Genomic DNA, 25,945 nt, shown 5'->3' with positions numbered 1-25,945 from the left:
GAATGTTCATGCTTTCCTGATGTTCTGCGGTTGTGGCCAAGGTGGCCAAGGTTTCAAATGGTCGTTATGGGAGACTTGTGATGTTCATTTTCATCAAGGACTTTCATATGGATGTTACTACTTCCCTCAAACCCACATGTCAGGTTTTTATCTTTCTGTGTCACTCATAAAGTGCATGTAGATGATGAAATACTGCCCTCCAGTGGAGAGATTACCAATCAACACCACGTTTTTTTCCCCCTCATTGTGTTGAGAGTGTAACGGTAAAACAACGTCTTCATTTTGAGTAGTAGTCGTGTTTTTGAGAAAAGTCAGACTTTCTGCTATGAATGATGAATCATTCAATTGACAAGTACTGTTTTTAGAGTTTTTATGTCTACGATATATCATTGTGGTATTTGCTTTGGGACACACTAATTGATGTTCTTCCTTCAGCCTTGTCTTTCTGTGTGCTTAAGGAAATGTCACTTTGACCAAGGAAAAATGTACCATAGTTACCATAGTCCCCGGTCTCACGTTACCATAGTTCCCGGTCTCGCGTTACCATAGTCCCCGGTCTCACGATACCATAGTCCCCGGTCTCACGTTACCATAGTCCCCGGTCTCACTTTACCATAGTCCCCGGTCTCACGTTACCATAGTCAGTCCCCGGTCTCACGTTACCATAGTCCCCGGTCTCACGTTACCATAGTCCCCGGTCTCATGTTACCATAGTCCCTGGTCTCACGTTACCATAGTCCCCGGTCTCGCGTTACCATAGTCCCCGGTCTCACGTTACCATAGTCCCCGGTCTCACGTTACCATAGTCCCCGGTCTCACGTTACCATAGTCCCCGGTCTCGCGTTACCATAGTCCCCGGTCTCACGTTACCATAGTCCCCGGTCTCACGTTACCATAGTCAGTCCCCGGTCTCACGTTACCATAGTCCACGGTCTCACGTTACCATAGTCCCCGGTCTCACGTTGCCATAGTCCCCGGTCTCACGTTACCATAGTCCCCTGTCTCACGTTACCATAGTCCCCTGTCTCACGTTACCATAGTCCCCGGTCTCTAGTTACCATAGTTCCCGGTCTCACGTTACCATAGTTCCCGGTCTCACGTTACCATAGTCCCCAGTCTCACGTTACCATAGTCCCCGGTCTCACATTACCATAGTCCCCAGTCTCACGTTACCATAGTCCCCGGTCTCACGTTACCATAGTCCCCGGTCTCACGTTACCATAGTCCCCGGTCTCGCGTTACCATAGTTCCCGGTCTCACGTTACCATAGTCAGTCCCCGGTCTCACGTTACCATAGTCCCCGGTCTCACGTTACCATAGTCCCCGGTCTCACGTTACCATAGTCCCCGGTCTCACGTTACCATAGTCCCCTGTCTCACGTTACCATAGTCCCCTGTCTCACGTTACCATAGTCCCCGGTCTCACGTTACCATAGTCCCCGGTCTCACGTTACCATAGTCCCCGGTCTCACGTTACCATAGTTCCCGGTCTCACGTTACCATTGTTCCCGGTCTCACGTTACCATAGTCCCCAGTCTCACGTTACCATAGTCCCCGGTCTCACGTTACCATAGTCCCCGGTCTCACGTTACCATAGTCCCCGGTCTCACGTTACCATAGTCCCCGGTCTCACGTTACCATAGTCCCCGGTCTCACGTTACCATAGTTCCCGGTCTCACGTTACCATAGTCCCCGGTCTCACGTTACCATAGTCCCCGGTCTCACGTTACCATAGTCCCCGGTCTCACGTTACCATAGTCCCCAGTCTTACGTTACCATAGTCCCCGGTCTCACGTTACCATAGTCCCCGGTCTCACGTTACCATAGTCCCCGGTCTCACGTTACCATAGTCCCCGGTCTCGCGTTACCATAGTCCCCGGTCTCACGTTACCATAGTCCCCGGTCTCACGTTACCATAGTCCTCGGTCTCACGTTACCATAGTCCCCGGTCTCACGTTACCATAGTCCCGGTCTCACGTTACCATAGTCCCCGGTCTCACGTTACCATAGTTCCCGGTCTCACGTTACCATAGTCCCCGGTCTCACGTTACCATAGTCCCCGGTCTCACGTTACCATAGTCCCCGGTCTCGCGTTACCATAGTCCCCGGTCTCGCGTTACCATAGTCCCCGGTCTCACGTTACCATAGTCCCCAGTCTCACGTTACCATAGTCCCCAGTCTCACGTTACCATAGTCCCCAGTCTCGAATGCCAGGAGCCCTGTATGTACTGTAGATTCATCCCTCTCACACATAACAGGAGACTGGTTTCACATAACATTAGAAAGGCCTAATGCGGAAACAATGACAATAAACATTTCTGTGTTTCAGCCTGAAAGAGGTTCAACAACATCTGGAGGACCTGAGCTGAGTGACTGGGCAGGCCAGAGAAACGAGGTTGAGACACTCCTGAACTGAGTGACTTGGCAGGCCAGAGAAACGAGGTTGAGACGCTCCTGAACTGAGCTGAGTGACTGGGCAGGCCAGAGAAACGAGGTTGAGACACTCCTGAACTGAGTGACTTGGCAGGCCAGAGAAACGAGGTTGAGACGCTCCTGAACTGAGCTGAGTGACAAGGCAGGCCAGAGAAACGAGGTTGAGACACTCCTGAACTGAGTGACTTGGCAGGCCAGAGGAACGAGGTTGAGACACTCCTGAACTGAGCTGAGTGACTTGGCAGGCCAGAGAAACGAGGTTGAGACGCCCCTGAACTGAGCTGAGTGACTTGGCAGGCCAGAGGAACGAGGTTGAGACACTCCTGAACTGAGTGACTTGGCAGGCCAGAGAAACGAGGTTGAGACACTCCTGAACTGAGTGACTTGGCAGGCCACAGGAACGAGGTTGAGACACTCCTGAACTGAGTGACTTGGCAGGCCAGAGAAACGAGGTTGAGACACTCCTGAACTGAGTGACTTGGCAGGCCACAGGAACGAGGTTGAGACACTCCTGAACTGAGCTGAGTGACTTGGCAGGCCACAGGAACGAGGTTGAGACACTCCTGAACTGAGCTGAGTGACTTGGCAGGCCAGAGGAACGAGGTTGAGACACTCCTGAACTGAGCTGAGTGACTTGGCAGGCCAGAGGAACGAGGTTGAGACGCTCCTGAACTGAGCTGAGTGACTTGGCAGGCCAGAGGAACGAGGTTGAGACAACAGAGAGGCCCAAAACGTAGAGGCTTGTACTGTGAGTACTGTAACCTCTTGGTTGGGCTTTTCCATTATGGCTAGTCTAGTTTTTTGTATTGTCTAGACTCTAGAGGTAGCTCCTCTGTCCAGGCACTGTAATGACTGTGTGCTAATACGCGGTAACATTTTTTTTAAAGGGTACCTTCATAAGGGCTTCATAACACATTCATAAGAGCAGTGTGTAACCACGTTATCAATGGCAAAGTGTTAGCTATTATGCTAACATGGGTTTTGTGTGTGGACAATGGTGTATGTACCCTAACATGCTAACATTGTGGCCTGTCTGTGTCGAACCCAGTGGTTACTGCTTGCCTGGTGGGAGCTGCAGATAGCAGGTCCTGACCTCTCTACAGGACATACTGAGAGGAGACTACAAGACTTCTCCTACAGGGTCACCCACCACAACATGCAAGGGAAAAGTGAACACGAACACCAAGACAATAATATGGTACGGTTAAAATCTCTCTTTCTCTTTCGCCCCTCTCTCTCTCTCTGTCTCTCTCTCGCTCTGTCTCTCTCTGTCTCTCTCTGTCTCTCTCTGTCTCTCTCTGTCTCTCTCTCTCTCTCTCTCTCTCTCTCTCTCTCTCTCTCTCTCTCTCTCTCTCTCTGTGTGTCTCTCTCTCTCTCTCTCTCTCTCTATTTCTCTCTTCTGTCTCTCTATCTCTCTCTCTCTCTCTCTCTGTGTCTCTCTCTCTCTCTGTGTCTCTCTCTCTCTCTCTGTCTCTCTCTCTCTCTCTGTCTCTCTCTCTCTCTCTCTCTCTCTCTCTCTCTCTCTCTGTGTCTCTCTATTTCTCTCTTCTGTCTCTCTATCTCTCTCTCTCTCTCTGTGTCTCTCTCTCTTCTCTCTCCTCTCTCTCCCTCTCTCTCTCTATTTCTCTCTTCTGTCTCTCTATCTCTCTCTCTCTCTTCTCTCTCCTCTCTCCCTCTCTCTCTCTATTTCTCTCTTCTGTCTCTCTATCTCTCTCTCTCTCTGTGTCTCTCTCTCTTCTCTCTCCTCTCTCTCTCTCCCTCTCACCGTTGCATGTACACATACAGTACATCAGAAAAGGATGGTAGCTGCAGTAAAATCTGTCCGAGGCCGTCGTTGTAAATAAGAATGCGTTCTTAACTGACATGCCTAGTTATATAAAGGTTAAACAAAAGGAGTGGGTTTTTATCTGGAAAATATCAATTTCCCCACTAACATGGGGTGAACAGCTGCAGTGATCTCTATCCAATAGCACAGACAGTGAGACAGACCTGCACAGACAGTGAGACAGACCTGCACAGACAGTGAGACAGACCTGCACAGACAGTGAGACAGAGCTGCACAGACAGTGAGACAGACCTGCACAGACAGTGAGACAGACCTGCACAGACAGTGAGACAGACCTGCACAGACAGTGAGACAGACCTGCACAGACAGTGAGACAGACCTGCACAGACAGTGAGACAGACCTGCACAGACAAATCAAATCAAATCAAATTTTATTTGTCACATACACATGGTTAGCAGATGTTAATGCGAGTGTAGCGAAATGCTTGTGCTTCTAGTTCCGACAATGCAGTAATAACAAGTAATCTAACTAACAATTCCAAAACTACTGTCTTGTACACAGTGTAAGGGGATAAAGAATATGTACATAAGGATATATGAATGAGTGATGGTACAGAGCAGCATAGGCAAGATACAGTAGATGGTATCGAGTACAGTATGTACAAATGAGATGAGTATGTAAACAAAGTGGCATAGTTTAAAGTGGCTAGTGATACATGTATTACATAAGGATACAGTCGATGATATAGAGTACAGTATATACGTATGCATATGAGATGAATAATGTAGGGTATGTAAACATTATATAAGGTAGCATTGTTTAAAGTGGCTAGTGATATATTTACATCATTTCCCATCAATTCCCATTATTAAAGTGGCTGGAGTTGAGTCAGTGTGTTGGCAGCAGCCACGCAGTGTTAGTGGTGGCTGTTTAACAGTCTGATGGCCTTGAGATAGAAGCTGTTTTTCAGTCTCTCGGTCCCAGCTTTGATGCACCTGTACTGACCTCGCCTTCTGGATGATAGCGGGGTGAACAGGCAGTGGCTCGGGTGGTTGATGTCCTTGATGATCTTTATGGCCTTCCTGTGACATCGGGTGGTGTAGGTGTCCTGGAGGGCAGGTAGTTTGCCCCCGGTGATGCGTTGTGCAGACCTCACTACCCTCTGGAGAGCCTTACGGTTGAGGGCGGTGCAGTTGCCATACCAGGCGGTGAAACAGCCCGCCAGGATGCTCTCGATTGTGCATCTGTAGAAGTTTGTGAGTGCTTTTGGTGACAAGCCGAATTTCTTCAGCCTCCTGAGGTTGAAGAGGCGCTGCTGCGCCTTCTTCACGATGCTGTCTGTGTGAGTGGACCAATTCAGTTTGTCTGTGATGTGTATGCCGAGGAACTTAAAACTTGCTACCCTCTCCACTACTGTTCCATCGATGTGGATAGGGGGGTGTTCCCTCTGCTGTTTCCTGAAGTCCACAATCATCTCCTTAGTTTTGTTGACGTTGAGTGTGAGGTTATTTACCTGACACCACACTCAGAGGGCCCTCACCTCCTCCCTGTAGGCCGTCTCGTCGTTGTTGGTAATCAAGCCTACCACTGTTGTGTCGTCCGCAAACTTGATGATTGAGTTGGAGGCGTGCGTGGCCACGCAGTCGTGGGTGAACAGGGAGTACAGGAGAGGGCTCAGAACGCACCCTTGTGGGGCCCCAGTGTTGAGGATCAGCGGGGAGGAGATGTTGTTGCCTACCCTCACCACCTGGGGGCGGCCCGTCAGGAAGTCCAGTACCCAGTTGCACAGGGCGGGGTCGAGACCCAGGGTCTCGAGCTTGATGACGAGCTTGGAGGGTACTATGGTGTTGAATGCCGAGCTGTAGTTGATAAACAGCATTCTCACATAGGTATTCCTCTTGTCCAGATGGGTTAGGGCAGTGTGCAGTGTGGTTGAGATTGCATCGTCTGTGGACCTATTTGGGCGGTAAGCAAATTGGAGTGGGTCTAGGGTGTCAGGTAGGGTGGAGGTGATATGGTCCTTGACTAGTCTCTCAAAGCACTTCATGATGACGGATGTGAGTGCTACGGGGCGGTAGTCGTTTAGCTCAGTTACCTTAGCTTTCTTGGGAACAGGAACAATGGTGGCCCTCTTGAAGCATGTGGGAACAGCAGACTGGTATAGGGATTGATTGAATATGTCCGTAAACACACCGGCCAGCTGGTCTGCGCATGCTCTGAGGGCGCGGCTGGGGATGCCGTCTGGGCCTGCAGCCTTGCGAGGGTTAACACGTTTAAATGTCTTACTCACCTCGGCTGCAGTGAAGGAGAGACCGCATGTTTTCGTTGCAGGCCGTGTCAGTGGCACTGTATTGTCCTCAAAGCGGGCAAAAAAGTTATTTAGTCTGCCTGGGAGCAAGACATCCTGGTCCGTGACTGGGCTGGATTTCTTCCTGTAGTCCGTGATTGACTGTAGACCCTGCCACATGCCTCTTGTGTCTGAGCCGTTGAATTGAGATTCTACTTTGTCTCTGTACTGGCGCTTAGCTTATCTGATAGCCTTGCGGAGGGAATAGCTGCACTGTTTGTATTCGGTCATGTTACCAGACACCTTGCCCTGATTAAAAGCAGTGGATCGCGCTTTCAGTTTCACACGAATGCTGCCATCAATCCACGGTTTCTGGTTAGGGAATGTTTTAATCGTTGCTATGGGAACGACATCTTCAACGCACGTTCTAATGAACTCGCACACTGAATCAGCGTATTCGTCAATGTTGTTATCTGACGCAATACGAAACATCTCCCAGTCCACGTGATGGAAGCAGTCTTGGAGTGTGGAGTCGGCTTGGTCGGACCAGCGTTGGACAGACCTCAGCGTGGGAGCCTCTTGTTTTAGTTTCTGTCTGTAGGCAGGGATCAACAAAATGGAGTCGTGGTCAGCTTTTCCGAAAGGAGGGCGGGGCAGGGCCTTATATGCGTCGCGGAAGTTAGAGTAACAATGATCCAAGGTTTTTCCACCCCTGGTTGTGCAATCGATATGCTGATAAAATTTAGGGAGTCTTGTTTTCAGATTAGCCTTGTTAAAATCCCCAGCTACAATGAATGCAGCCTCCAGATAAATCGTTTCCAGTTTGCAAAGAGTTAAATAAAGTTCATTCAGAGCCAACGATGTGTCTGCTTGGGGGGGATATATACGGCTGTGATTATAATCAAAGAGAATTCTCTTGGTAGATAATGCGGTCTACATTTGATTGTGAGGAATTCTAAATCAGGTGAACAGAAGGATTTGAGTTCCTGTATGTTTCTTTCATCACACCATGTCACGTTGGCCATGAGGCATACGCCCCCGCCCCTCTTCTTACCAGAAAGATGTTTGTTTCTGTCAGCGCGATGCGTGGAGAAACCCGCTGGCTGCACCGCTTCGGATAGAGTCTCTCCAGTGAGCCATGTTTCAGTGAAGCAAAGGACGTTACAGTCTCTGATGTCCCTCTGGAATGCTACCCTTGCTCGGATTTCATCAACCTTGTTGTCAAGAGACTGGACATTGGCAAGAAGAATGCTAGGGAGTGGTGCACGGTGTGCCCGTCTCCGGAGTCTGACCAGAAGACCGCCTCGTTTCCCTCTCTTTCGGAGTCATTTTTTTGGGTCGCTGCATAGGATCCACTCCGTTGTCCTGTTTGTAAGGCAGAACACAGGATCCGCTTTGCGAAAAACATATTCTTGGTCGTACTGATGGTGAGTTGACGCTGATCTTATATTCAGTAGTTCTTCTCGACTGTATGTAATGAAACCTAAGATGACCTGGGGTACCAATGTAAGAAATAACACGTAAAAAAACAAAAAACTGCATAGTTTCCTAGGAACGCGAAGCGAGGCGGCCATCTCTGTCGGCGCCGGAAGTTAGACAGACCTGCACAGACAGTGAGACAGACCTGCACAGTCAGTGAGACAGACCTGCACAGGCAGTGAGACAGACCTGCACAGACAGTGAGACAGACCTGCACAGACAGTGAGACAGACCTGCACAGACAGTGAGACAGACCTGCACAGACAGTGAGACAGACCTGCACAGACAGTGAGACAGACCTGCACAGACAGTGAGACAGACCTGCACAGACAGTGAGACAGACCTGCACAGACAGTGAGACAGACCTGCACAGACAGTGAGACAGACCTGCACAGACAGTGAGACAGACCTGCACAGACAGTGAGACAGACCTGCACAGGCAGTGAGACAGACCTGCACAGGCAGTGAGACAGACCTGCACAGACAGTGAGACAGACCTGCACAGACAGTGAGACAGACCTGCACAGACAGTGAGACAGACCTGCACAGACAGTGAGACAGACCTGCACAGACAGTGAGACAGACCTGCACAGACAGTGAGACAGACCTGCACAGACAGTGAGACAGACCTGCACAGACAGTGAGACAGACCTGCACAGACAGTGAGACAGACCTGCACAGACAGTGAGACAGACCTGCACAGACAGTGAGACAGACCTGCACAGACAGTGAGACAGACCTGCACAGACAGTGAGACAGACCTGCACAGACAGTGAGACAGACCTGCACAGACAGTGAGACAGACCTGCACAGACAGTGAGACAGACCTGCACAGACAGTGAGACAGACCTGCACAGACAGTGAGACAGACCTGCACAGACAGTGAGACAGACCATAAGTCAACATGTCACACATTTTTCATACTTGACAAAATACTGCACCAAACACCTTAGTTAGACGTCAAACTGCTCAACTATCTTAGTTATCTTATATAAATTCTGCAGATTTTGAGGAAGTGAAATAGGCTAGGGGGGGTGGGGGGGGCAATCATCATAAACCAAATGTGGAATCGGTCAGGAAACACACCTACAAGACTGAAATCTCATTTTGTTGTTGTTTTGTTGTTGTTGTTGTAGTAATAAGCAACAGAAAAACACATGTGCCAATAAGGCAGTGGATGTTTAACATGTGGTTGTCGTCATCCAATCAGCTGATGTGTCTCTTATCTGTCCACTGCGTCCATATTGAGACCAGTCTCAATAGGTTTATCAATGCAAACGGTGGAAGAAGCAGACTGAATGACTGAGTTGAATTATCAAGTAGAATTTCATCGTCGTAACACAAGGTGTCCTCTTTCATACCAGTGAATATGATCCATCTAGTTTGTGAGACCAACTGATATTCAGTCCCCATCAGGGTAAAGTCTACTTCCATCTAGTCAATACAGGGAGTAGTCTGAAATTCTAATTTTCCTCATTTCAGTTTACTTCCTGAATTGACTAGATGGAAATAGTATTACCGTATAGATTAACACATACAGTGTTTCATAGGAACACATCCCCTAACTCAACCATGGCTTTCCTCATTCCCACGGCAACAAAAAAAACCTACTTTAAACTCAATTGCAGCTTAAAGTGATACTTTGTGATTTTGGGGTAACGGGTCTCTTCATCTACTTCCCCAGAGTCAGTTGAACTCCACGATACCATTTTAATGTCTCTGCGTGCAGTTTGATAGAAGTTGCTAACTAGCGCATAGCGCAATGACTGGAAGTCTATGGTATGTGCTAGCATGCAGGACACTGGGCGAGACCCAGGATGAGTGGCTAGGCCTCATAGTCCCAAGCCAAAGCAGCTGCTGGACACTGGCCACTTCATTTGCATAAGTAGAATTAGGGTTAGCATTAGTGTAATGTGATTGTGCCTATTTTATTGTTAATTGACAGTTGGTTAAGCTAAGTAACTCATTGGCTAAATGTCAAATGTAAAAAACAAAAAATGTCACTGCTATGGGTTTTGGGAAAAGAGAACACCATTTTGTGAAGTGTGTGTGTGTGTGTGTGTGTGTGTGTGTGTGTGTGTCCTCCGCTCTGTGTTGAAACCCTCGCAGAGTGTTGATGCCCGTTTCATTTCATACGCCTGGGTTCAACTCAACACATCAACACCACAGCTCATCTCGTTAATTACGCACGCGCACACACACACACACACACACACGCACGCACGCACACACACACACACACACACACACACACACACATACACACACACACACACACACACACACACGCACACACACACACAGAGTTTATATAATGTGATCCTGTTCTACTCTCTAATCCCCCTAAGCACGGCAAAAACACAATGTGATTATATTAGACAAACTACCATGCACATTAACTTCAGCCTTCCACATGATTGTGTCCTCAGCATAGTCTACTGGAGGTATAAGGCATCTGGTGACTGACTCATAATGAAGGGTGATGGAGAGAGACACAGTCTACTGGAGGTATAAGGCCTATGGTGACTGACTCAGAATGAAGGGTGATGGAGAGAGACACAGTCTACTGGAGGTATAAGGCCTCTGGTGACTGACTCAGAATGAAGGGTGATGGAGAGAGACACAGTCTACTGGAGGTATAAGGCCTCTGGTGACTGACTCAGAATGAAGGGTGATGGAGAGAGACAGTCTACTGGAGGTATAAGGCCTCTGGTGACTGACTCAGAATGAAGGGTGATGGAGAGAGACACAGTCTACAGGAGGTATAAGGCCTCTGGTGACTGACTCAGAATGAAGGGTGATGGAGAGAGACACAGTCTACTGGAGGTATAAGGCCTCTGGTGACTGACTCAGAATGAAGGGTGATGGAGAGAGACAGTCTACTGGAGGTATAAGGCCTCTGGTGACTGACTCAGAATGAAGGGTGATGGACACAGTCTACAGGAGGGCCTTTTCTGTAATGGATCAGATACTAGCTAATGGTTGACTCCTGTCTCACCACAGCAGGGCATTTTCTGTAATGGATCAGATACTAGCTAATGGTTGACTCCTGTCTCACCACAGCAGGGCATTTTCTGTTATGGATCAGATACTAGCTAATGGTTGACTCCTGTCTCACCACAGCAGGGCATTTTCTGTTATGGATCAGATACTAGCTAATGGTTGACTCCTGTCTCACCACAGCAGGGCATTTTCTGTTATGGATCAGATACTAGCTAATGGTTGACTCCTGTCTCACCACAGCAGGGCATTTTCTGTTATGGATCAGATACTAGCTAATGGTTGACTCCTGTCTCACTACAGCATGGCCAGTCCTCTTCTGGATCAGATACTAGCTAATGGTTGACTCCTGCCTCACCACAGCAGGGCATTTTCTGTTATGTATCAGATACTAGCTAATGGTTGACTCCTGCCTCACCACAGCATGGCCAGTCCTCTTCTGGATCAGATACTAGCTAATGGTTGACTCCTGTCTCACCACAGCAGGGCATTTTCTGTAATGGATCAGATACTAGCTAATGGTTGACTCCTGTCTCACCACAGCAGGGCCTTTTCTTGTGTATTTGTCTTCTATGGTATCAGTTAGTATTTTCCCTATTCCAGCTGTGAATTTGCGGACAGGATATTGTGTTATAAAAGCAAGCGGGCTTTACTCTTTCCGCTGCTAACCTTTAAAAAGGAAGATGTATGAAATGTAACAGCTAATGAAAATAACAAGAGTCTGATCCAGAGTAAAGGTTTCAGACAGACATCATCGTTACATGCCAAGCTCAACCCTCTGTCCCACTGTGAGAATAGGGTTCAAGTTGCCCCTAAGTGCCTTGACGCTGATCTTGGATCAGTTTTTTGGGGGGTTACGGTTAGGATTGGGGGCAGGGGGAAGCTGATCCTAGATCTGTACCGAGCGGGAACCTCACCACGGAGCCCCACCGTGCCTGTGATGAAACCACTGCTGTTAAAGAGATATGGGGAGTATCCTGCCTCTAGCACGACTGCAGAGGAAGGCAGGAGTTCAGTGAACAGGAACCGGCCACAACCAGAGAGACGTTGTCTAACTCCTAGTGACCCACTCTGGGAATGTTAAAGAGCTGATCCACAAGATCTCGTCAGTTCCGTCAGGAGCGGATGCCTGCCTGAAGACACAAACCGGCCAATCAAGATGTCTACAGCCAGGACTGGCCAATCAGAGCTCCCTGTCCAACCCAAAACACTCCCAGTAGTACCACAGTACAGACCCAGAGCCAAGTCAGGATGTCCACAGCCAGGACTGGCCAATCAGAGACTGAGAAGACAGTGATCAAGTCCACCTCCCAGTCCCAGTCCAACCCAGGCATTCCCTGTCCACTCCACACAGGGAGTTCCACCCAGTCCAACCCAGTCCAACCCAGCTTGAGGGGGCTGAAGACATTCTCCTCTCACCCCAGCAGTACTTCAGACAGTCACTCCCAGAAGAGCCAGGGACAGAGACAGAGCCAGGGACAGAGACAGAGACAGATACAGAGACAGGGGACAGAGACAGAGACAGAGAGACAGGGGACAGAGAGAGAGACAGGGGACAGAGACAGGGACAGAGACAGAGACAGGGGACAGAGACAGAGACAGAGACAGGGGACAGAGAGAGAGACAGGGGACAGAGAGAGAGACAGGGACAGAGACAGAGACAGAGGACAGGGGACAGAGCCAGGGTACAGAGACAGGGGACAGAGACGGGGACAGAGACAGAGACAGGGGACAGAGAGAGAGACAGGGGACAGAGACAGAGACAGGGACAGAGACAGAGACAGGGGACAGAGACAGAGACAGAGACAGGGACAGAGACAGGGGACAGGGGACAGAGGACAGGGGACAGAGACAGAGACAGGGGACAGAGCCAGGGACAGAGACAGGGGACAGAGCCAGGGAACAGAGACAGGGGACAGAGCCAGGGACAGGGACAGGGGACAGAGCCAGGGGACAGAGACGGGGACAGAACCAGGGACAGAGACAGGGGAAAGAGACGGGGACAGAGACGGGGACAGAGCCGGGGACAGAGACGGGGACAGAGACGGGGACAGAGACAGGGGACAGAGCCAGGGACAGAGACAGAATGGGTAAGTAGACTGCTAGGCTACATTATAGGGACAGGATGAAGATCTGCATGAAGATCACACAGCATGGTCTGTCTGTCTGTCTGTCTGTCTGTCTGTCTGTCTGTCTGTCTGTCTGTCTGTCTGTCTGTCTGTCTACAACAACAGCAATCAACACAATATTGCATCCGCAAAATTCTGTCCACGTGTCGACGAAAGCAGTCAATAAATGATTGCATGTGCATCTAACCCCAATGTACCGACTCAAACTAATGGCTTGTTCCTAACCACAGCAGGCTTATTCAGTGGCTTCTGCTTTTCTGTGTGAGAAGCTGTCGGATGTTAATGATGTTGTTACCAGTCTGCTGTAGGATGATGCCACACTGATGTTCACATCACAGCCTTGCATGTCTGTTCAGCGTAATTCACTGGTTGATTTGCACATGATACGATCTCAGATCTCGCAGCTTAACATAAGGCACCTTCAAACGCTCCCTGTGCAGTGCTCCTCTCTCTGTCTCTCTCTCGCTCTCTCTCTCTCTCTCTTCCTCTCTCTGTCTCTCTCTCTCTCTCTCTCTTTCTTCCCTCTCTCTCTTCCTCTCTCTACCCCCCTCTCTCTATATTCTTCCCTCTCTCTCTCTCTTTCTTCCTCTCTCTACCCCCCCTCTCTCTCTCTTTCTTCCCTCTCTCTGTCTTTCTCTCTCTCTCTTTCTTCCCTCTCTCTCTGTCTCTCTTTCTTCCCTCTCTCTCTCTCTCTCTACCCCCCCGCGCTCTCTCGCGCTCTCTCTCTCTCTCTCTCTCTATTCCCCCTTTCTTTTTCTCTCTCTCTCACTTCCCCCTTTCTCTCTCTCACCCCTCTCCCTCCATACATTTAATATATTATTTTCCTCCAGGAATCAGACTTTGATCCCAACAAGCAGCCTGAAAGTCCCCCGTCTGAGAACGAGCCCTCCAATCCTGTCAAAGTCCGCCAGAACCCCAAATATCAGCTGTTCCTGGATGGAGACACGATTAGGAACGGATCCAGGGATACGAACGGAACGTCTGCGAGAGAGAACGGGAACGGGAGAGAACCCAGGAACAGTTCCCGTTTGGACAGCGCTAGCTCCAGATTCGGGCCAAACTACCGCGGATCCCTGGAATCGCTTGCCTCTCGAGACTGGGACACCATGTCAGACAGGGTGAAGGCCCGGGGGGGGGCTAGGGGTCACTTAGGGCTGGTACTGGGGACAGGGGAATCACACAGGGCTGGGGACCAATAACAGGTCTGGTGCTTGGGCCTGCAGGGGCCAGGGGATTCATTCAGGGGTGGTGGTTGTGGCCAGTACTGCTAGGGGCCAGGAGAATCAGACATGGCCCGAGGGACAGTATTAGGGCTGGGGCTTGGGCCTTCAGGGGCCAGTTCTGCCAAGGACCACCAGGGGCCGAGATGGGGGAATGGGGGCCAGGGGAACGACATGTTGTCCACCCACTCTAACTAAACTGATCAGCACCAGATGCTGCCTGTAGACTTAAGCAGATCAGCAACTGTCTGTCTGCTCCAACTGCTGTACTGTAGGAACATGGTGTGACCCACCTTAGACCTGGGCTTTATGATGCAGCGCCACCTACTGGTGTACAACAGGCTTTACAATAATAATATCAATATTAAAAATCCATATTGGAATTGACCGTAATGTTATTACAAAAGACAACATTTTTTAGAATGTTCATGTTTTTATTTATGTGTTTTTATCAATGTACTGTTTCTGTCTGTTGTCTAGGTGGGAGGTTTTGAGAGTCCTCCCAGGGTGTTCAACAGTCCCTACGCTACAGCGGCTTCCACAGAGTACAACCCTGGAATGAACCGGATGTCAGAGCAAAAGGTAAGACACTCAGCAAAATGGGATTATGTGCTACAGAAACAACTGTTTTACCAATAACTTGTCTTAGAGAGCAAAGAGTGATGATACTATTGCACAGTGGCTTGCGAAAGTATTCACCCCCTTGGCATTTTTACTATTTTGTTGCCTTACAACCTGGAATTAAAATTGATTTTTTTAGGGGGGTTTGTATCATTTGATTTACACAACATGCCTACCACTTCGAAGATACAACATATGTTTTAATGCGAAACAAACAAGAAATAAGATTTTTTTTAAACTGAAAACTTGAGCGTGCATAACTATTCACCCCCCAAAGGCAATACTTTGTAGAGACACCTTATGCAGCAATTACAGCTGCAAGTATCTTGGGGTATGTCTCTATAAGCTTGGCACATCTAGCCACTGGGACTTTTGCTCTTTCTTCAAGGGATAACTGCTCCAGCTCCTTCAAGCTGGATGGGTACTGCTGGTGTACATCTTTAAGTGATACCACAGATTCTCAACTGGATTGAGGTCTGGGCTTTGACTAGGTCATTCCAAGACATTTAAATGGTCCCCTTAAACCACTCAAGTGTTGGTTCAGCACTATGCTTAGGGTCATTGTCGTGCTAGAAGGTGAACCTCCGTCCCAGACTCAAATCTCTGGAAGACTGAAACGGGTTTCCCTCAAGAATTTCCCTGTATTTAGCGCCATCCACCATTCCTTCAATTCTGACCAGTTTCCCTGTCCCTGCCGATGAAAAACATCCCCACAGCATGATGCTGCCACCACCATGTTTCATTGTGGGGATGGTGTTCTTGGGGTGATGAGAGGTGTTGGGTTTGCGCCAGACATAGCATTTTCCTTGAAGGCCAAAAAGCTCAATTTTAGTCTCATCTGACCAGAGTACCTTCTTCCATATGTTTGGGGAGTCTCCCACATACCTTTTGGCGAACAACAAACATGCTTGCTTATTTTTTTCTTTAAGCAATGGCTTTTTTCTGGCCACTCTTCCATAAAGACCAGCTCTGTGGAGTATACAGTGTAAAGGGGTCATATGGACAGATACTCCCATCTCCGCTGTGGAGCTTTGCAGCTCCTTCAGGGTTATCTTTGGTCTCTTTTTTGCCTCTCTGATTAATGCTCTCCTTGCCTAGTCCGTGAGTTTTGGTGCACGGCCCTCTCTTGGCAGGTTTGTTGTGGTGCCATATTCTTTCAATTTTTTAAATAATGGATGTAATGGTGCTCTGTGGGATTGTCAAAGTTTTTTATATTTTTTTATAACTCATCCCTGATCTGTACTTCTCCACAACTTTGTCCCTGACCTGTTTGGAGAGCTCCTTGGTCTTCATAGTGCCACAGACTCTGGGGCCTTTCAGAACAGCTATATACATACTGAGATCAAGTGACACTTAGATTGCTCTCAGGTGGACTTTATTTAACTAGTTATGTGACATCTTAAGGTGATTGGCTGCACCAGATCTTATTGATTCATAGCAAAGGGGTGAATACCTATGGCACCAGATCTTATTTATTAGTAAAGGGGGTGAATACCTATGGCACCAGATCTTATTTATTAGTAAAGGGGGTGAATACCTATGGCACCAGATCTTATTTATTAGTAAAGGGGGTGAATACCTATGGCACCAGATCTTATTTATTAGTAAAGGGGGTGAATACCTATGGCACCAGATCTTATTTATTAGGAAAGGGGGTGAATACCTATGGCACCAGATCTTATTTATTAGTAAAGGGGGTGAATACCTATGGCACCAGATCTTATTTATTAGTAAAGGGGGTGAATACCTATGGCACCAGATCTTATTTATTAGTAAAGGGGGTGAATACCTATGGCACCAGATCTTATTTATTAGTAAAGGGGGTGAATACCTATGGCACCAGATCTTATTTATTAGTAAAGGGGGTGAATACCTATGGCACCATATCTTATTTATTAGTAAAGGGGGTGAATACCTATGGCACCATATCTTATTTATTAGTAAAGGGGGTGAATACCTATGGCACCAGATCTTATTTATTAGTAAAGGGGGTGAATACCTATGGCACCAGATCTTATTTATTAGTAAAGGGGGTGAATACCTATGGCACCAGATCTTATTTATTAGTAAAGGGGGTGAATACCTATGGCACCAGATCTTATTTATTAGTAAAGGGGGTGAATACCTATGGCACCAGATCTTATTTATTAGTAAAGGGGGTGAATACCTATGGCACCATATCTTATTTATTAGTAAAGGGGGTGAATACCTATGGCACCATATCTTATTTATTAGTAAAGGGGGTGAATACCTATGGCACCAGATCTTATTTATTAGTAAAGGGGGTGAATACCTATGGCACCAGATCTTATTTATTAGTAAAGGGGGTGAATACCTATGGCACCAGATCTTATTTATTAGTAAAGGGGATGAATACCTATGGCACCAGATCTTATTTATTAGTAAAGGGGATGAATACCTATGGCACCAGATCTTATTTATTAGTAAAGGGGGTGAATACCTATGGCACCAGATCTTATTTATTAGTAAAGGGGGTGAATACCTATGGCACCAGATCTTATTTATTAGTAAAGGGGGTGAATACCTATGGCACCAGATCTTATTTATTAGTAAAGGGGGTGAATATCTATGGCACCAGATCTTATTTATTAGTAAAGGGGGTGAATACCTATGGCACCAGATCTTATTTATTAGTAAAGGGGGTGAATACCTATGGCACCAGATCTTATTTATTAGTAAAGGGGGTGAATACCTATGGCACCAGATCTTATTTATTAGTAAAGGGGGTGAATACCTATGGCACCAGATCTTATTTATTAGTAAAGGGGGTGAATACCTATGGCACCAGATCTTATTTATTAGTAAAGGGGGTGAATACCTATGGCACCAGATCTTATTTATTAGTAAAGGGGGTGAATACCTATGGCACCAGATCTTATTTATTAGTAAAGGGGGTGAATACCTATGGCACCAGATCTTATTTATTAGTAAAGGGGGTGAATACCTATGGCACCAGATCTTATTTATTAGTAAAGGGGGTGAATACCTATGGCCCCAGATCTTATTTATTAGTAAATGGGGTGAATACCTATGGCACCAGATCTTATTTATTAGTAAAGGGGGTGAATACCTATGGCACCAGATCTTATTTATTAGTAAAGGGGGTGAATACCTATGGCACCAGATCTTATTTATTAGTAAAGGGGGTGAATACCTATGGCACCAGATCTTATTTATTAGTAAAGGGGGTGAATACCTATGGCACCAGATCTTATTTATTAGTAAAGGGGGTGAATACCTATGGCACCAGATCTTATTTATTAGTAAAGGGGGTGAATACCTATGGCACCAGATCTTATTTATTAGTAAAGGGGATGAATACCTATGGCACCAGATCTTATTTATTAGTAAAGGGGATGAATACCTATGGCACCAGATCTTATTTATTAGTAAAGGGGGTGAATACCTATGGCACCAGATCTTATTTATTAGTAAAGGGGGTGAATACCTATGGCACCAGATCTTATTTATTAGTAAAGGGGGTGAATACCTTGAATACCAACACTTTTCTTTTAAGAATTTTTTTTTTTTTTTTTTAACAAGTTAATTTTTTAATTTCACTTCACCAATTTGGACTATTTTCTGTTTATGTCCATTACATGAAATCCAAATAAAAATCCATTTAAATTACAGGTTGTAATGCAACAAAATAGGAAAAATCCCAAGAGGGATGACTACTTTTGCAAGGAGCTGAATATGATTGTAAATCCCATTTATCTCAGTTTGACTACCTTTCTCTATCCATCTCCCCTCTCTATCCATCTCCCCTCTCTATCCATCTCCCCTCTCTATCCATCTCCCCTCTCTATCCATCTCCCCTCTCCCTCCCTTTCCCCTCTCCCTGGTCTATCCATCTATCTCCCCTCCTCTCTCTCTGTTCCTGTTCTCTCTATCCATCTCACCTCTCTATCCATCTCCCCTCTCCCTCCCTCTCCCCTCTCCCTGGTCTATCCATCTATCTCCCCTCCTCTCTCCCTGTTCCTGTTCTCTCTATCCATCTCACCTCTCTATCCATCTCCCCTCTCCCTCCCTCTCCCCTCTCCCTGGTCTATCCATTTATCTCCCCTCCTCTCTCTGTTCCTGTTCTCTCTATCCATCTCACCTCTCTATCCATCTCCCCTCTCCCTCCCTCTCCCCTCTCCCTGGTCTATCCATCTATCTCCCCTCCTCTCTCTCTGTTCCTGTTCTCTCTATCCATCTCACCTCTCTATCCATCTCCCCTCTCCCTCCCTCTCCCCTCTCCCTCGTCTATCCATCTATCTCCCCTCCTCTCTCCCTGTTCCTGTTCTCTCTATACATCTCACCTCTCTATCCATCTCCCCTCTCCCTCCCTCTCCCCTCTCCCTGGTCTATCCATCTATCTCCCCTCCTCTCTCCCTGTTCCTGTTCTCTCTATCCATCTCACCTCTCTATCCATCTCCCCTCTCCCTCCCTCTCCCTGGTCTATCCATCTATCTCCCCTCCTCTCTCTCTGTTCCTGTTCTCTCTATCCATCTCACATCTCTATCCATCTCCCCTCTCCCTCCCTCTCCCTGGTCTATCCATCTATCTCCCCTCCTCTCTCCCTGTTCCTGTTCTCTCTATCCATCTCCCCTCCCCTCTCCCTGTTCTCTCTATCCATCTCTCCTCCTCTCTCCCTGTTCTCTCTTTCCATCTTCCCTCCCCTCTCCCTGTTCTCTCCATCCATCTCACCTCCCCTCTCGGCTCCCTCCTCTCTCCCTGTTCTCTCTATCCATCTCCCCTCCTCTCTCCCTGTTCTCTCCATCCATCTCCCCTCCTCTCTCCCTGTTCTCTCCATCCATCTCCCCTCCTCTCTCCCCGTTCTCTCTATCCATCTCCCCTCCCCTCTCCCTGTTCTCTCCATCCATCTCCCCTATCCCCCTCGGCTCCCTTCCCTCTCGGCTACCTCCATCTCCCCTCTCCCTGTTCTCTCCATCCATCTCCCCACTCCCTGTTCTCTCCATCCATCTCCCCTCCCCTCTCGGCTCCCTCCCTCTCCCCTCTCCCTGGTCTCTCCATTCCCCTCCCCTCTCCCTGTTCTCTCTCTCCCTCTCCCTGGTCTCTCCCTGGTCTCCCCCTCCCCTTCCCTCTCCCTGTTCTCTACCTTCCCCTCCCTTCTCCGTTCTCTCCCCTCTCCCTGTTCTCTCTCTTCCCCTCTCCCTGTTCTCTCCCTTCCCCCTGTTCTCTCTCTTCCCCTCTCCCTGTTCTCTCCCTTCCCCCTGTTCTCTCTCTTCCCCCTGTTCTCTCCCTTCCCCCTGTTCTCTCTCTTCCCTTCCCCTCTCCCTGTTCTCTCTCTTCCCCTCTCCCTGTTCTCTCCCTTCCCCCTGTTCTCTCTCTTCCCCTCTCCCTGTTCTCTCCCTTCCCCCTGTTCTCTCTCTTCCCCTCTCCCTGTTCTCTCCCTCCCCTCCCTGTTCTCTCCCTTCCCCCTGTTCTCTCTTCCCTTCCCCTCTCCCTGTTCTCTCCCTCCGCTCCCTGTTCTCTCCCTTCCCCCTGTTCTCTCCCTTCCCCCTGTTCTCTCTCTTCCCTTCCCCTCTCCCTGTTCTCTCCCTCCCCTCCCTGTTCTCTCCCTTCCCCCTGTTCTCTCTTCCCTTCCCCTCTCCCTGTTCTCTCCCTCCGCTCCCTGTTCTCTCCCTTCCCCCTGTTCTCTCCCTTCCCCCTGTTCTCTCTCTTCCCTTCCCCTCTCCCTGTTCTCTCTCTTCCCCTCTCCCTGTTCTCTCCCTCCCCTCCCTGTTCTCTCCCTCCCCTCCCTGTTCTCTCCCTTCCCCCTGTTCTCTCCCTTCGCCCTGCTCTCTCCCTCCCCTCCCTGTTCTCTCCCTCCCCTCACTGTTCTCTCCCTTCCCCCTGTTCTCTCCCTTCTCCCTGTTCTCTCTCTTCCCCTCTCCCTGTTCTCTCTCTTCCCCTCTCCCTGTTCTCTCTCTTCCCCTCTCCCTGTTCTCTCTCTTCCCCTCTCCCTGTTCTCTCCCTCCCCTCCCTGTTCTCTCCCTCCCCTCCCTGTTCTCTCCCTCCCCTCCCTGTTCTCTCTCTTCCCTTCCCCTCTCCCTGTTCTCTCCCTCCCCTCCCTGTTATCTCCCTCCCCTCCCTGTTCTCTCTCTTCCCTTCCCCTCTCCCTGTTGGCTCCGTTCCCCTCCCCTCTTCTTTTCTCTCTCTCCATTAGATGCAGGAGGTGATGTCTCCAGCCACATCAGAGCTGAACCTGTTCAACAGCTACAACAGCAGAAGTAGCAGCCCTGTGCTCTCCTTCACCTCGGCTGCGACCTCCTCACGTGCACGCTTCTCAACCTTCGACTCTCTCAGGAGGCGGGACCAGCCGGTGAGTGGGCGGAGCGATAATACAGGGTTAAATAACAACCATCTCAGTAACATATTTGTATGCCTTTTGACACATTATAAAGGCTCATAATATATCTAATAGCGGTACTACTATAGTGTACATCTGTATGACTGACCCCTGGGTCTTCCAGGTGATGCCAAGCCAACTCCCCATACGGTCCACAGCGTCGCCTGTTGCTATGCCCAGCAAGAGAGACTACATCGAGGAGCTGACCAGACAAATGGATGCCTGTCAGAAGGTGCAGTATGAAGACTCTCGCTCACTCTCTCAGTCACTCTCTCAGTCACTCTCTCAGTCACCCTCTCAGTCAGTCAGTCACTCTCTCAGTCAGTCAGTCAGTCAGTCAGTCACTCAGTCACTCACTCACACTCTCTCTTTCCGTGTCCCCCTTCCTTCCACAGAGGAACCAGTTCCTGGAGGCAGAGAGCATAGAGATGGACAAGGAGAGGAACCAGATCAGGTTGGAGATGAGAGGCCTGTTGGTGAACAACGAGGACCTTCTCAGAACCAACAGTACCCTGCAGGTGTGTAGCATGATGGACTACAATACCCAGAATGCTATGTGTAACATATCTGGTTTGATCTCAGTAAAGATGTTGCCTGGGTACTAGTCTGTTTGTGCCTTGATACCACTCCTTGTCATGGCAAGGAGTGGCACGATGGCACAAACAGACTGGTACCCAGGCTAGTAAAGAGGTTTCTGAAGCTAACGTAATGTCCTGTCTCCTTATCAATCCAAGATGGAGATGAACAGGATGAGGATGAGGATGGTAGAGCTGGAGAGAGACAACACGGCCATGACGGAACGCTTCAAAGTTATGGAGGTAGGCTTCTGGACTACACAGAAACTACACTGTGTTCATCTGGACTGGACTACACAGAAACTACACTGTGTACCACTGGAATACACAGAAACTACACTGTGTTCATCTGGACTGGACTACACAGAAACTACACTATTTCCACCTGGACTGGACTACACAGAAACTACACTGTGTTCACCTGGACAACACAGAAACTACACTATTTTAATCTGGACTGAACTTCACAGAAACTACACTATTTCCACCTGGACTGGACTACACAGAAACTACACTGTGTTCACCTGGACAACACAGAAACTACACTGTGTTCATCTGGACTGGACTACACAGAAACTACACTATTTCCACCTGGACTGGACTACACAGAAACTACACTGTGTTCATCTGGACTGGGCTACACAGAAACTACACAATTTTAATCTGGACTGAACTACACAGAACCTACACTGTGCTCATCTGGACTGGACTACACAGAAACTACACTATTTCCACCTGGACTGGACTTCACAGAAACTACACGGTGTTCATCTGGACTGGACTACACAAAAACTACACTATTTTAATCTGGACTGAGCTACAGAGAACCTACACTGTGTTCATCTGTACTGGACTACACAGAAACTACACTATTTTAATCTGGACTGGAATACACATAAACTACACTGTGTTTATCTGGACTGGACTACACAGAAACTACACTGTGTTCATCTGGACTGGACTACACAGAAACTACACTGTGTTTATCTGGACTGGACTACACATAAACTACACTATTTTAATATGGACTGAACTACACAGAACTTACACTGTGTTCATCTGGACTGGACTACACAGAAACTACACTATTGTTCATCTGGACTGGACTACACATAAACTACACTGTGTTCATTTGGACTGGACTACACAGAAACTACACTGTGTTCATCTGGACTGGACTACAGAGAAACTACACTGTGTTCATCTGGACTGGACTACACAGAAACTACACTATTGTTCATCTGGACTGGACTACACAGAAACTACACTGTGTTCATCTGGACTGGACTACACATAAACTACACTGTGTTCATTTGGACTGGACTACACAGAAACTACACTGTGTTCATCTGGACTGGACTACACATAAACTACACTGTGTTCATTTGGACTGGACTACACAGAAACTACACTGTGTTCATCTGGACTGGACTACAGAGAAACTACACTGTGTTCATCTGGACTGGACTACACAGAAACTACACTATTGTTCATCTGGACTGGACTACACATAAACTACACTGTCTTCATTTGGACTGGACTACACAGAAACTTCACTGTGTTCATCTGGACTGGACCACACATAAACTACACTGTCTTCATTTGGACTGGACTACACAGAAACTACACTGTGTTCATCTGGACTGGACCACACATAAACTACACTGTGTTCATTTGGACTGGACTACACAGAAACTACACTGTGTTCATCTGGACTGGACTACACATAAACTACACTGTGTTCATTTGGACTGGACTACACAGAAACTACACTATTGTTCATCTGGACTGGACTACACATAAACTACACTGTGTTCATTTGGACTGGACTACACAGAAACTACACTGTGTTCATCTGGACTGGACTACACATAAACTACACTGTGTTCATTTGGACTGGACTACACAGAAACTACACTGTGTTCATCTGGACTGGACTACACATAAACTACACTGTGTTCATCTTGTTGAGACTCTGCCATAGAGCTGGATAGAAGGATTATCTCCCAACACACAAGCTCCTACTTTCATTTCTTTCTAGATAGAAAACACAACCACTAATTTCTCAGTGTTGAAACACAGAGGATGTCTCTAGAGAGCTGATCTCCTTTATGTTTCCTCCAGACGGAGCTGACCGAGGCCAGGGCCCAGATGGTGGAGGCCAACACTCAGGAATATGCCTTCAACTTCCTGCAGCAGTCTCTGAAGAATAAGATACAGGTCGCTGAGGTACAGTATAGACTTCTCTCTCCGTATTCAGATTCCACCACAGACCTCAGTCAGTTAGCTGGGCCTATTCTACCACAGACCCCAGTTAGTTAGCTGGGCCTATTCTACCACAGACCTCAGTCAGTCAGCTGGGCCTATTCTACCACATACCTCAGTTAGTTAGCTTGGCCTATTCTACCACAGATTTCAGTCAGTTAGCTGGGCCTATTCTACCACAGACCAGTCAGTCAGTCAGCTGGGCCTATTCTACCACAGACCCCAGTTAGTTAGCTGGGCCTATTCTACCACAGACCAGTCAGTCAGTAAGCTGGGCCTATTCTACCACAGACCCCAGTCAGTTAGTTAGCTGGGCCTATTCTACCACAGACCTCAGTCAGTCAGCTGGGCCTATTCTACCACAGACCTGTCAGTCAGTTAGCTGGGCCTATTCTACCACAGACCTCAGTCAGTCAGCTGAGCTTATTCTACCACAGACCTGTCAGTCAGTTAGCTGGGCCTATTCTACCACAGACCTCAGTCAGTCAGCTGGGCCTATTCTACCACAGACCTCAGTTAGTTAGCTGGGCCTATTCTACCACAGACTTCAGTCAGTTAGCTGGGCCTATACCACCACAGACCTCAGTCAGTTAGTCAGCTGGGCCTATTCTACCACAGACCCCAGTCAGTCAGTTAGCTGGGCCTATTCTACCACAGACCCCAGTTAGTTAGCTGGGCCTATTCTACCACAGACCTCAGTCAGTCAGCTGGGCCTATTCTACCACAGACCTGTTAGTTATCTGGGCCTATTCTACCACAGACCTGTCAGTTAGCTGAGCCTATTCTACCACAGACCTGTCAGTCAGTTAGCTGGGCCTATTCTACCACAGACCTCAGTTAGCTGGGCCTATTCTACCACAGACCTCAGTTAGTTAGCTGGGCCTATTCTACCACAGACCCCAGTTAGTTAGCTGGGCCTATTCTACCACAGACCAGTCAGTCAGTCAGCTGGGCCTATTCTACCACAGACCCCAGTCAGTTAGTTAGCTGGGCCTATTCTACCACAGACCCCAGTCAGTCAGATAGCTGGGCCTATTCTACCACAGACCCCAGTTAGTTAGCTGGGACTATTCTACCACAGACCTCAGTCAGTCAGCTGGGCCTATTCTACCACAGACCTGTTAGTTATCTGGGCCTATTCTACCACAGACCTGTCAGTTAGCTGAGCCTATTCTACCACAGACCTGTCAGTCAGTTAGCTGGGCCTATTCTACCACAGACCTCAGTTAGCTGGGCCTATTCTACCACAGACCTGTCAGTCAGTTAGCTGTGCCTATTCTACCACAGACCCCAGTTAGTTAGCTGGGCCTATTCTACCACAGACCAGTCAGTCAGTCAGCTGGGCCTATTCTACCACAGACCCCAGTCAGTTAGTTAGCTGGGCCTATTCTACCACAGACCTCAGTCAGTCAGCTGGGCCTATTCTACCACAGACCTGTCAGTCAGTTAGCTGGGCCTATTCTACCACAGACATCAGTCTGTCAGCTGAGCTTATTCTACCACAGACCTCAGTTAGTTAGCTGGGCCTATTCTACCACAGACCCCAGTCAGTCAGTTAGCTGGGCCTATTCTACCACAGACCTCAGTCAGTTAGCTGGGCCTATTCTACCACAGACCTCAGTCAGTTAGCTGGGCCTATTCTACCACAGACCTGTCAGTTAGCTGGGCCTATACCACCACAGACCTCAGTCAGTTAGCTGGGCCTATTCTACCACAGACCTCAGTCAGTTAGCTGGGCCTATTCTACCACATACCTCAGTCAGTCAGCTGGGCCTATTCTACCACAGACCTG

The 25,945-nt window shown here is 48.3% G+C and overlaps 1 protein-coding gene across 2 annotated transcripts in view; it reads left to right on the top strand.

Moving 5' to 3' along the window:
* The first annotated feature begins 2,328 nt into the window (after positions 1–2,328).
* The window catches only part of LOC139408265 (cingulin-like protein 1), a 40,902-nt gene continuing 17,285 nt past the window's right edge, over positions 2,329–25,945 (top strand). Inside the window, exons 1-11 of one of the 2 annotated variants that reach the window (XM_071151952.1) lie at positions 2,471–2,540; positions 2,593–2,931; positions 3,140–3,180; positions 3,481–3,630; positions 13,945–14,232; positions 14,815–14,916; positions 21,131–21,286; positions 21,438–21,545; positions 21,709–21,831; positions 22,048–22,131; positions 24,013–24,117. In XM_071151952.1, the coding sequence (XP_071008053.1) occupies positions 3,589–3,630; positions 13,945–14,232; positions 14,815–14,916; positions 21,131–21,286; positions 21,438–21,545; positions 21,709–21,831; positions 22,048–22,131; positions 24,013–24,117 (1,008 nt within the window). In that variant the 5' untranslated portion in view covers positions 2,471–2,540; positions 2,593–2,931; positions 3,140–3,180; positions 3,481–3,588. Of the gene's footprint in view, positions 3,181–3,480; positions 3,631–13,944; positions 14,233–14,814; positions 14,917–21,130; positions 21,287–21,437; positions 21,546–21,708; positions 21,832–22,047; positions 22,132–24,012; positions 24,118–25,945 lie in introns of both variants that reach the window. The other variant, XM_071151953.1, reaches the window with a different exon arrangement.

The sequence above is a fragment of the Oncorhynchus clarkii genome, chromosome 5 (assembly GCF_045791955.1).
Source record: "Oncorhynchus clarkii lewisi isolate Uvic-CL-2024 chromosome 5, UVic_Ocla_1.0, whole genome shotgun sequence".
NCBI classification, from domain to species: domain Eukaryota; kingdom Metazoa; phylum Chordata; class Actinopteri; order Salmoniformes; family Salmonidae; genus Oncorhynchus; species Oncorhynchus clarkii.
The sequence above is the reverse complement of the archived record's forward strand: the minus strand, read 5'-3'. Positions and strand labels throughout refer to the sequence as shown.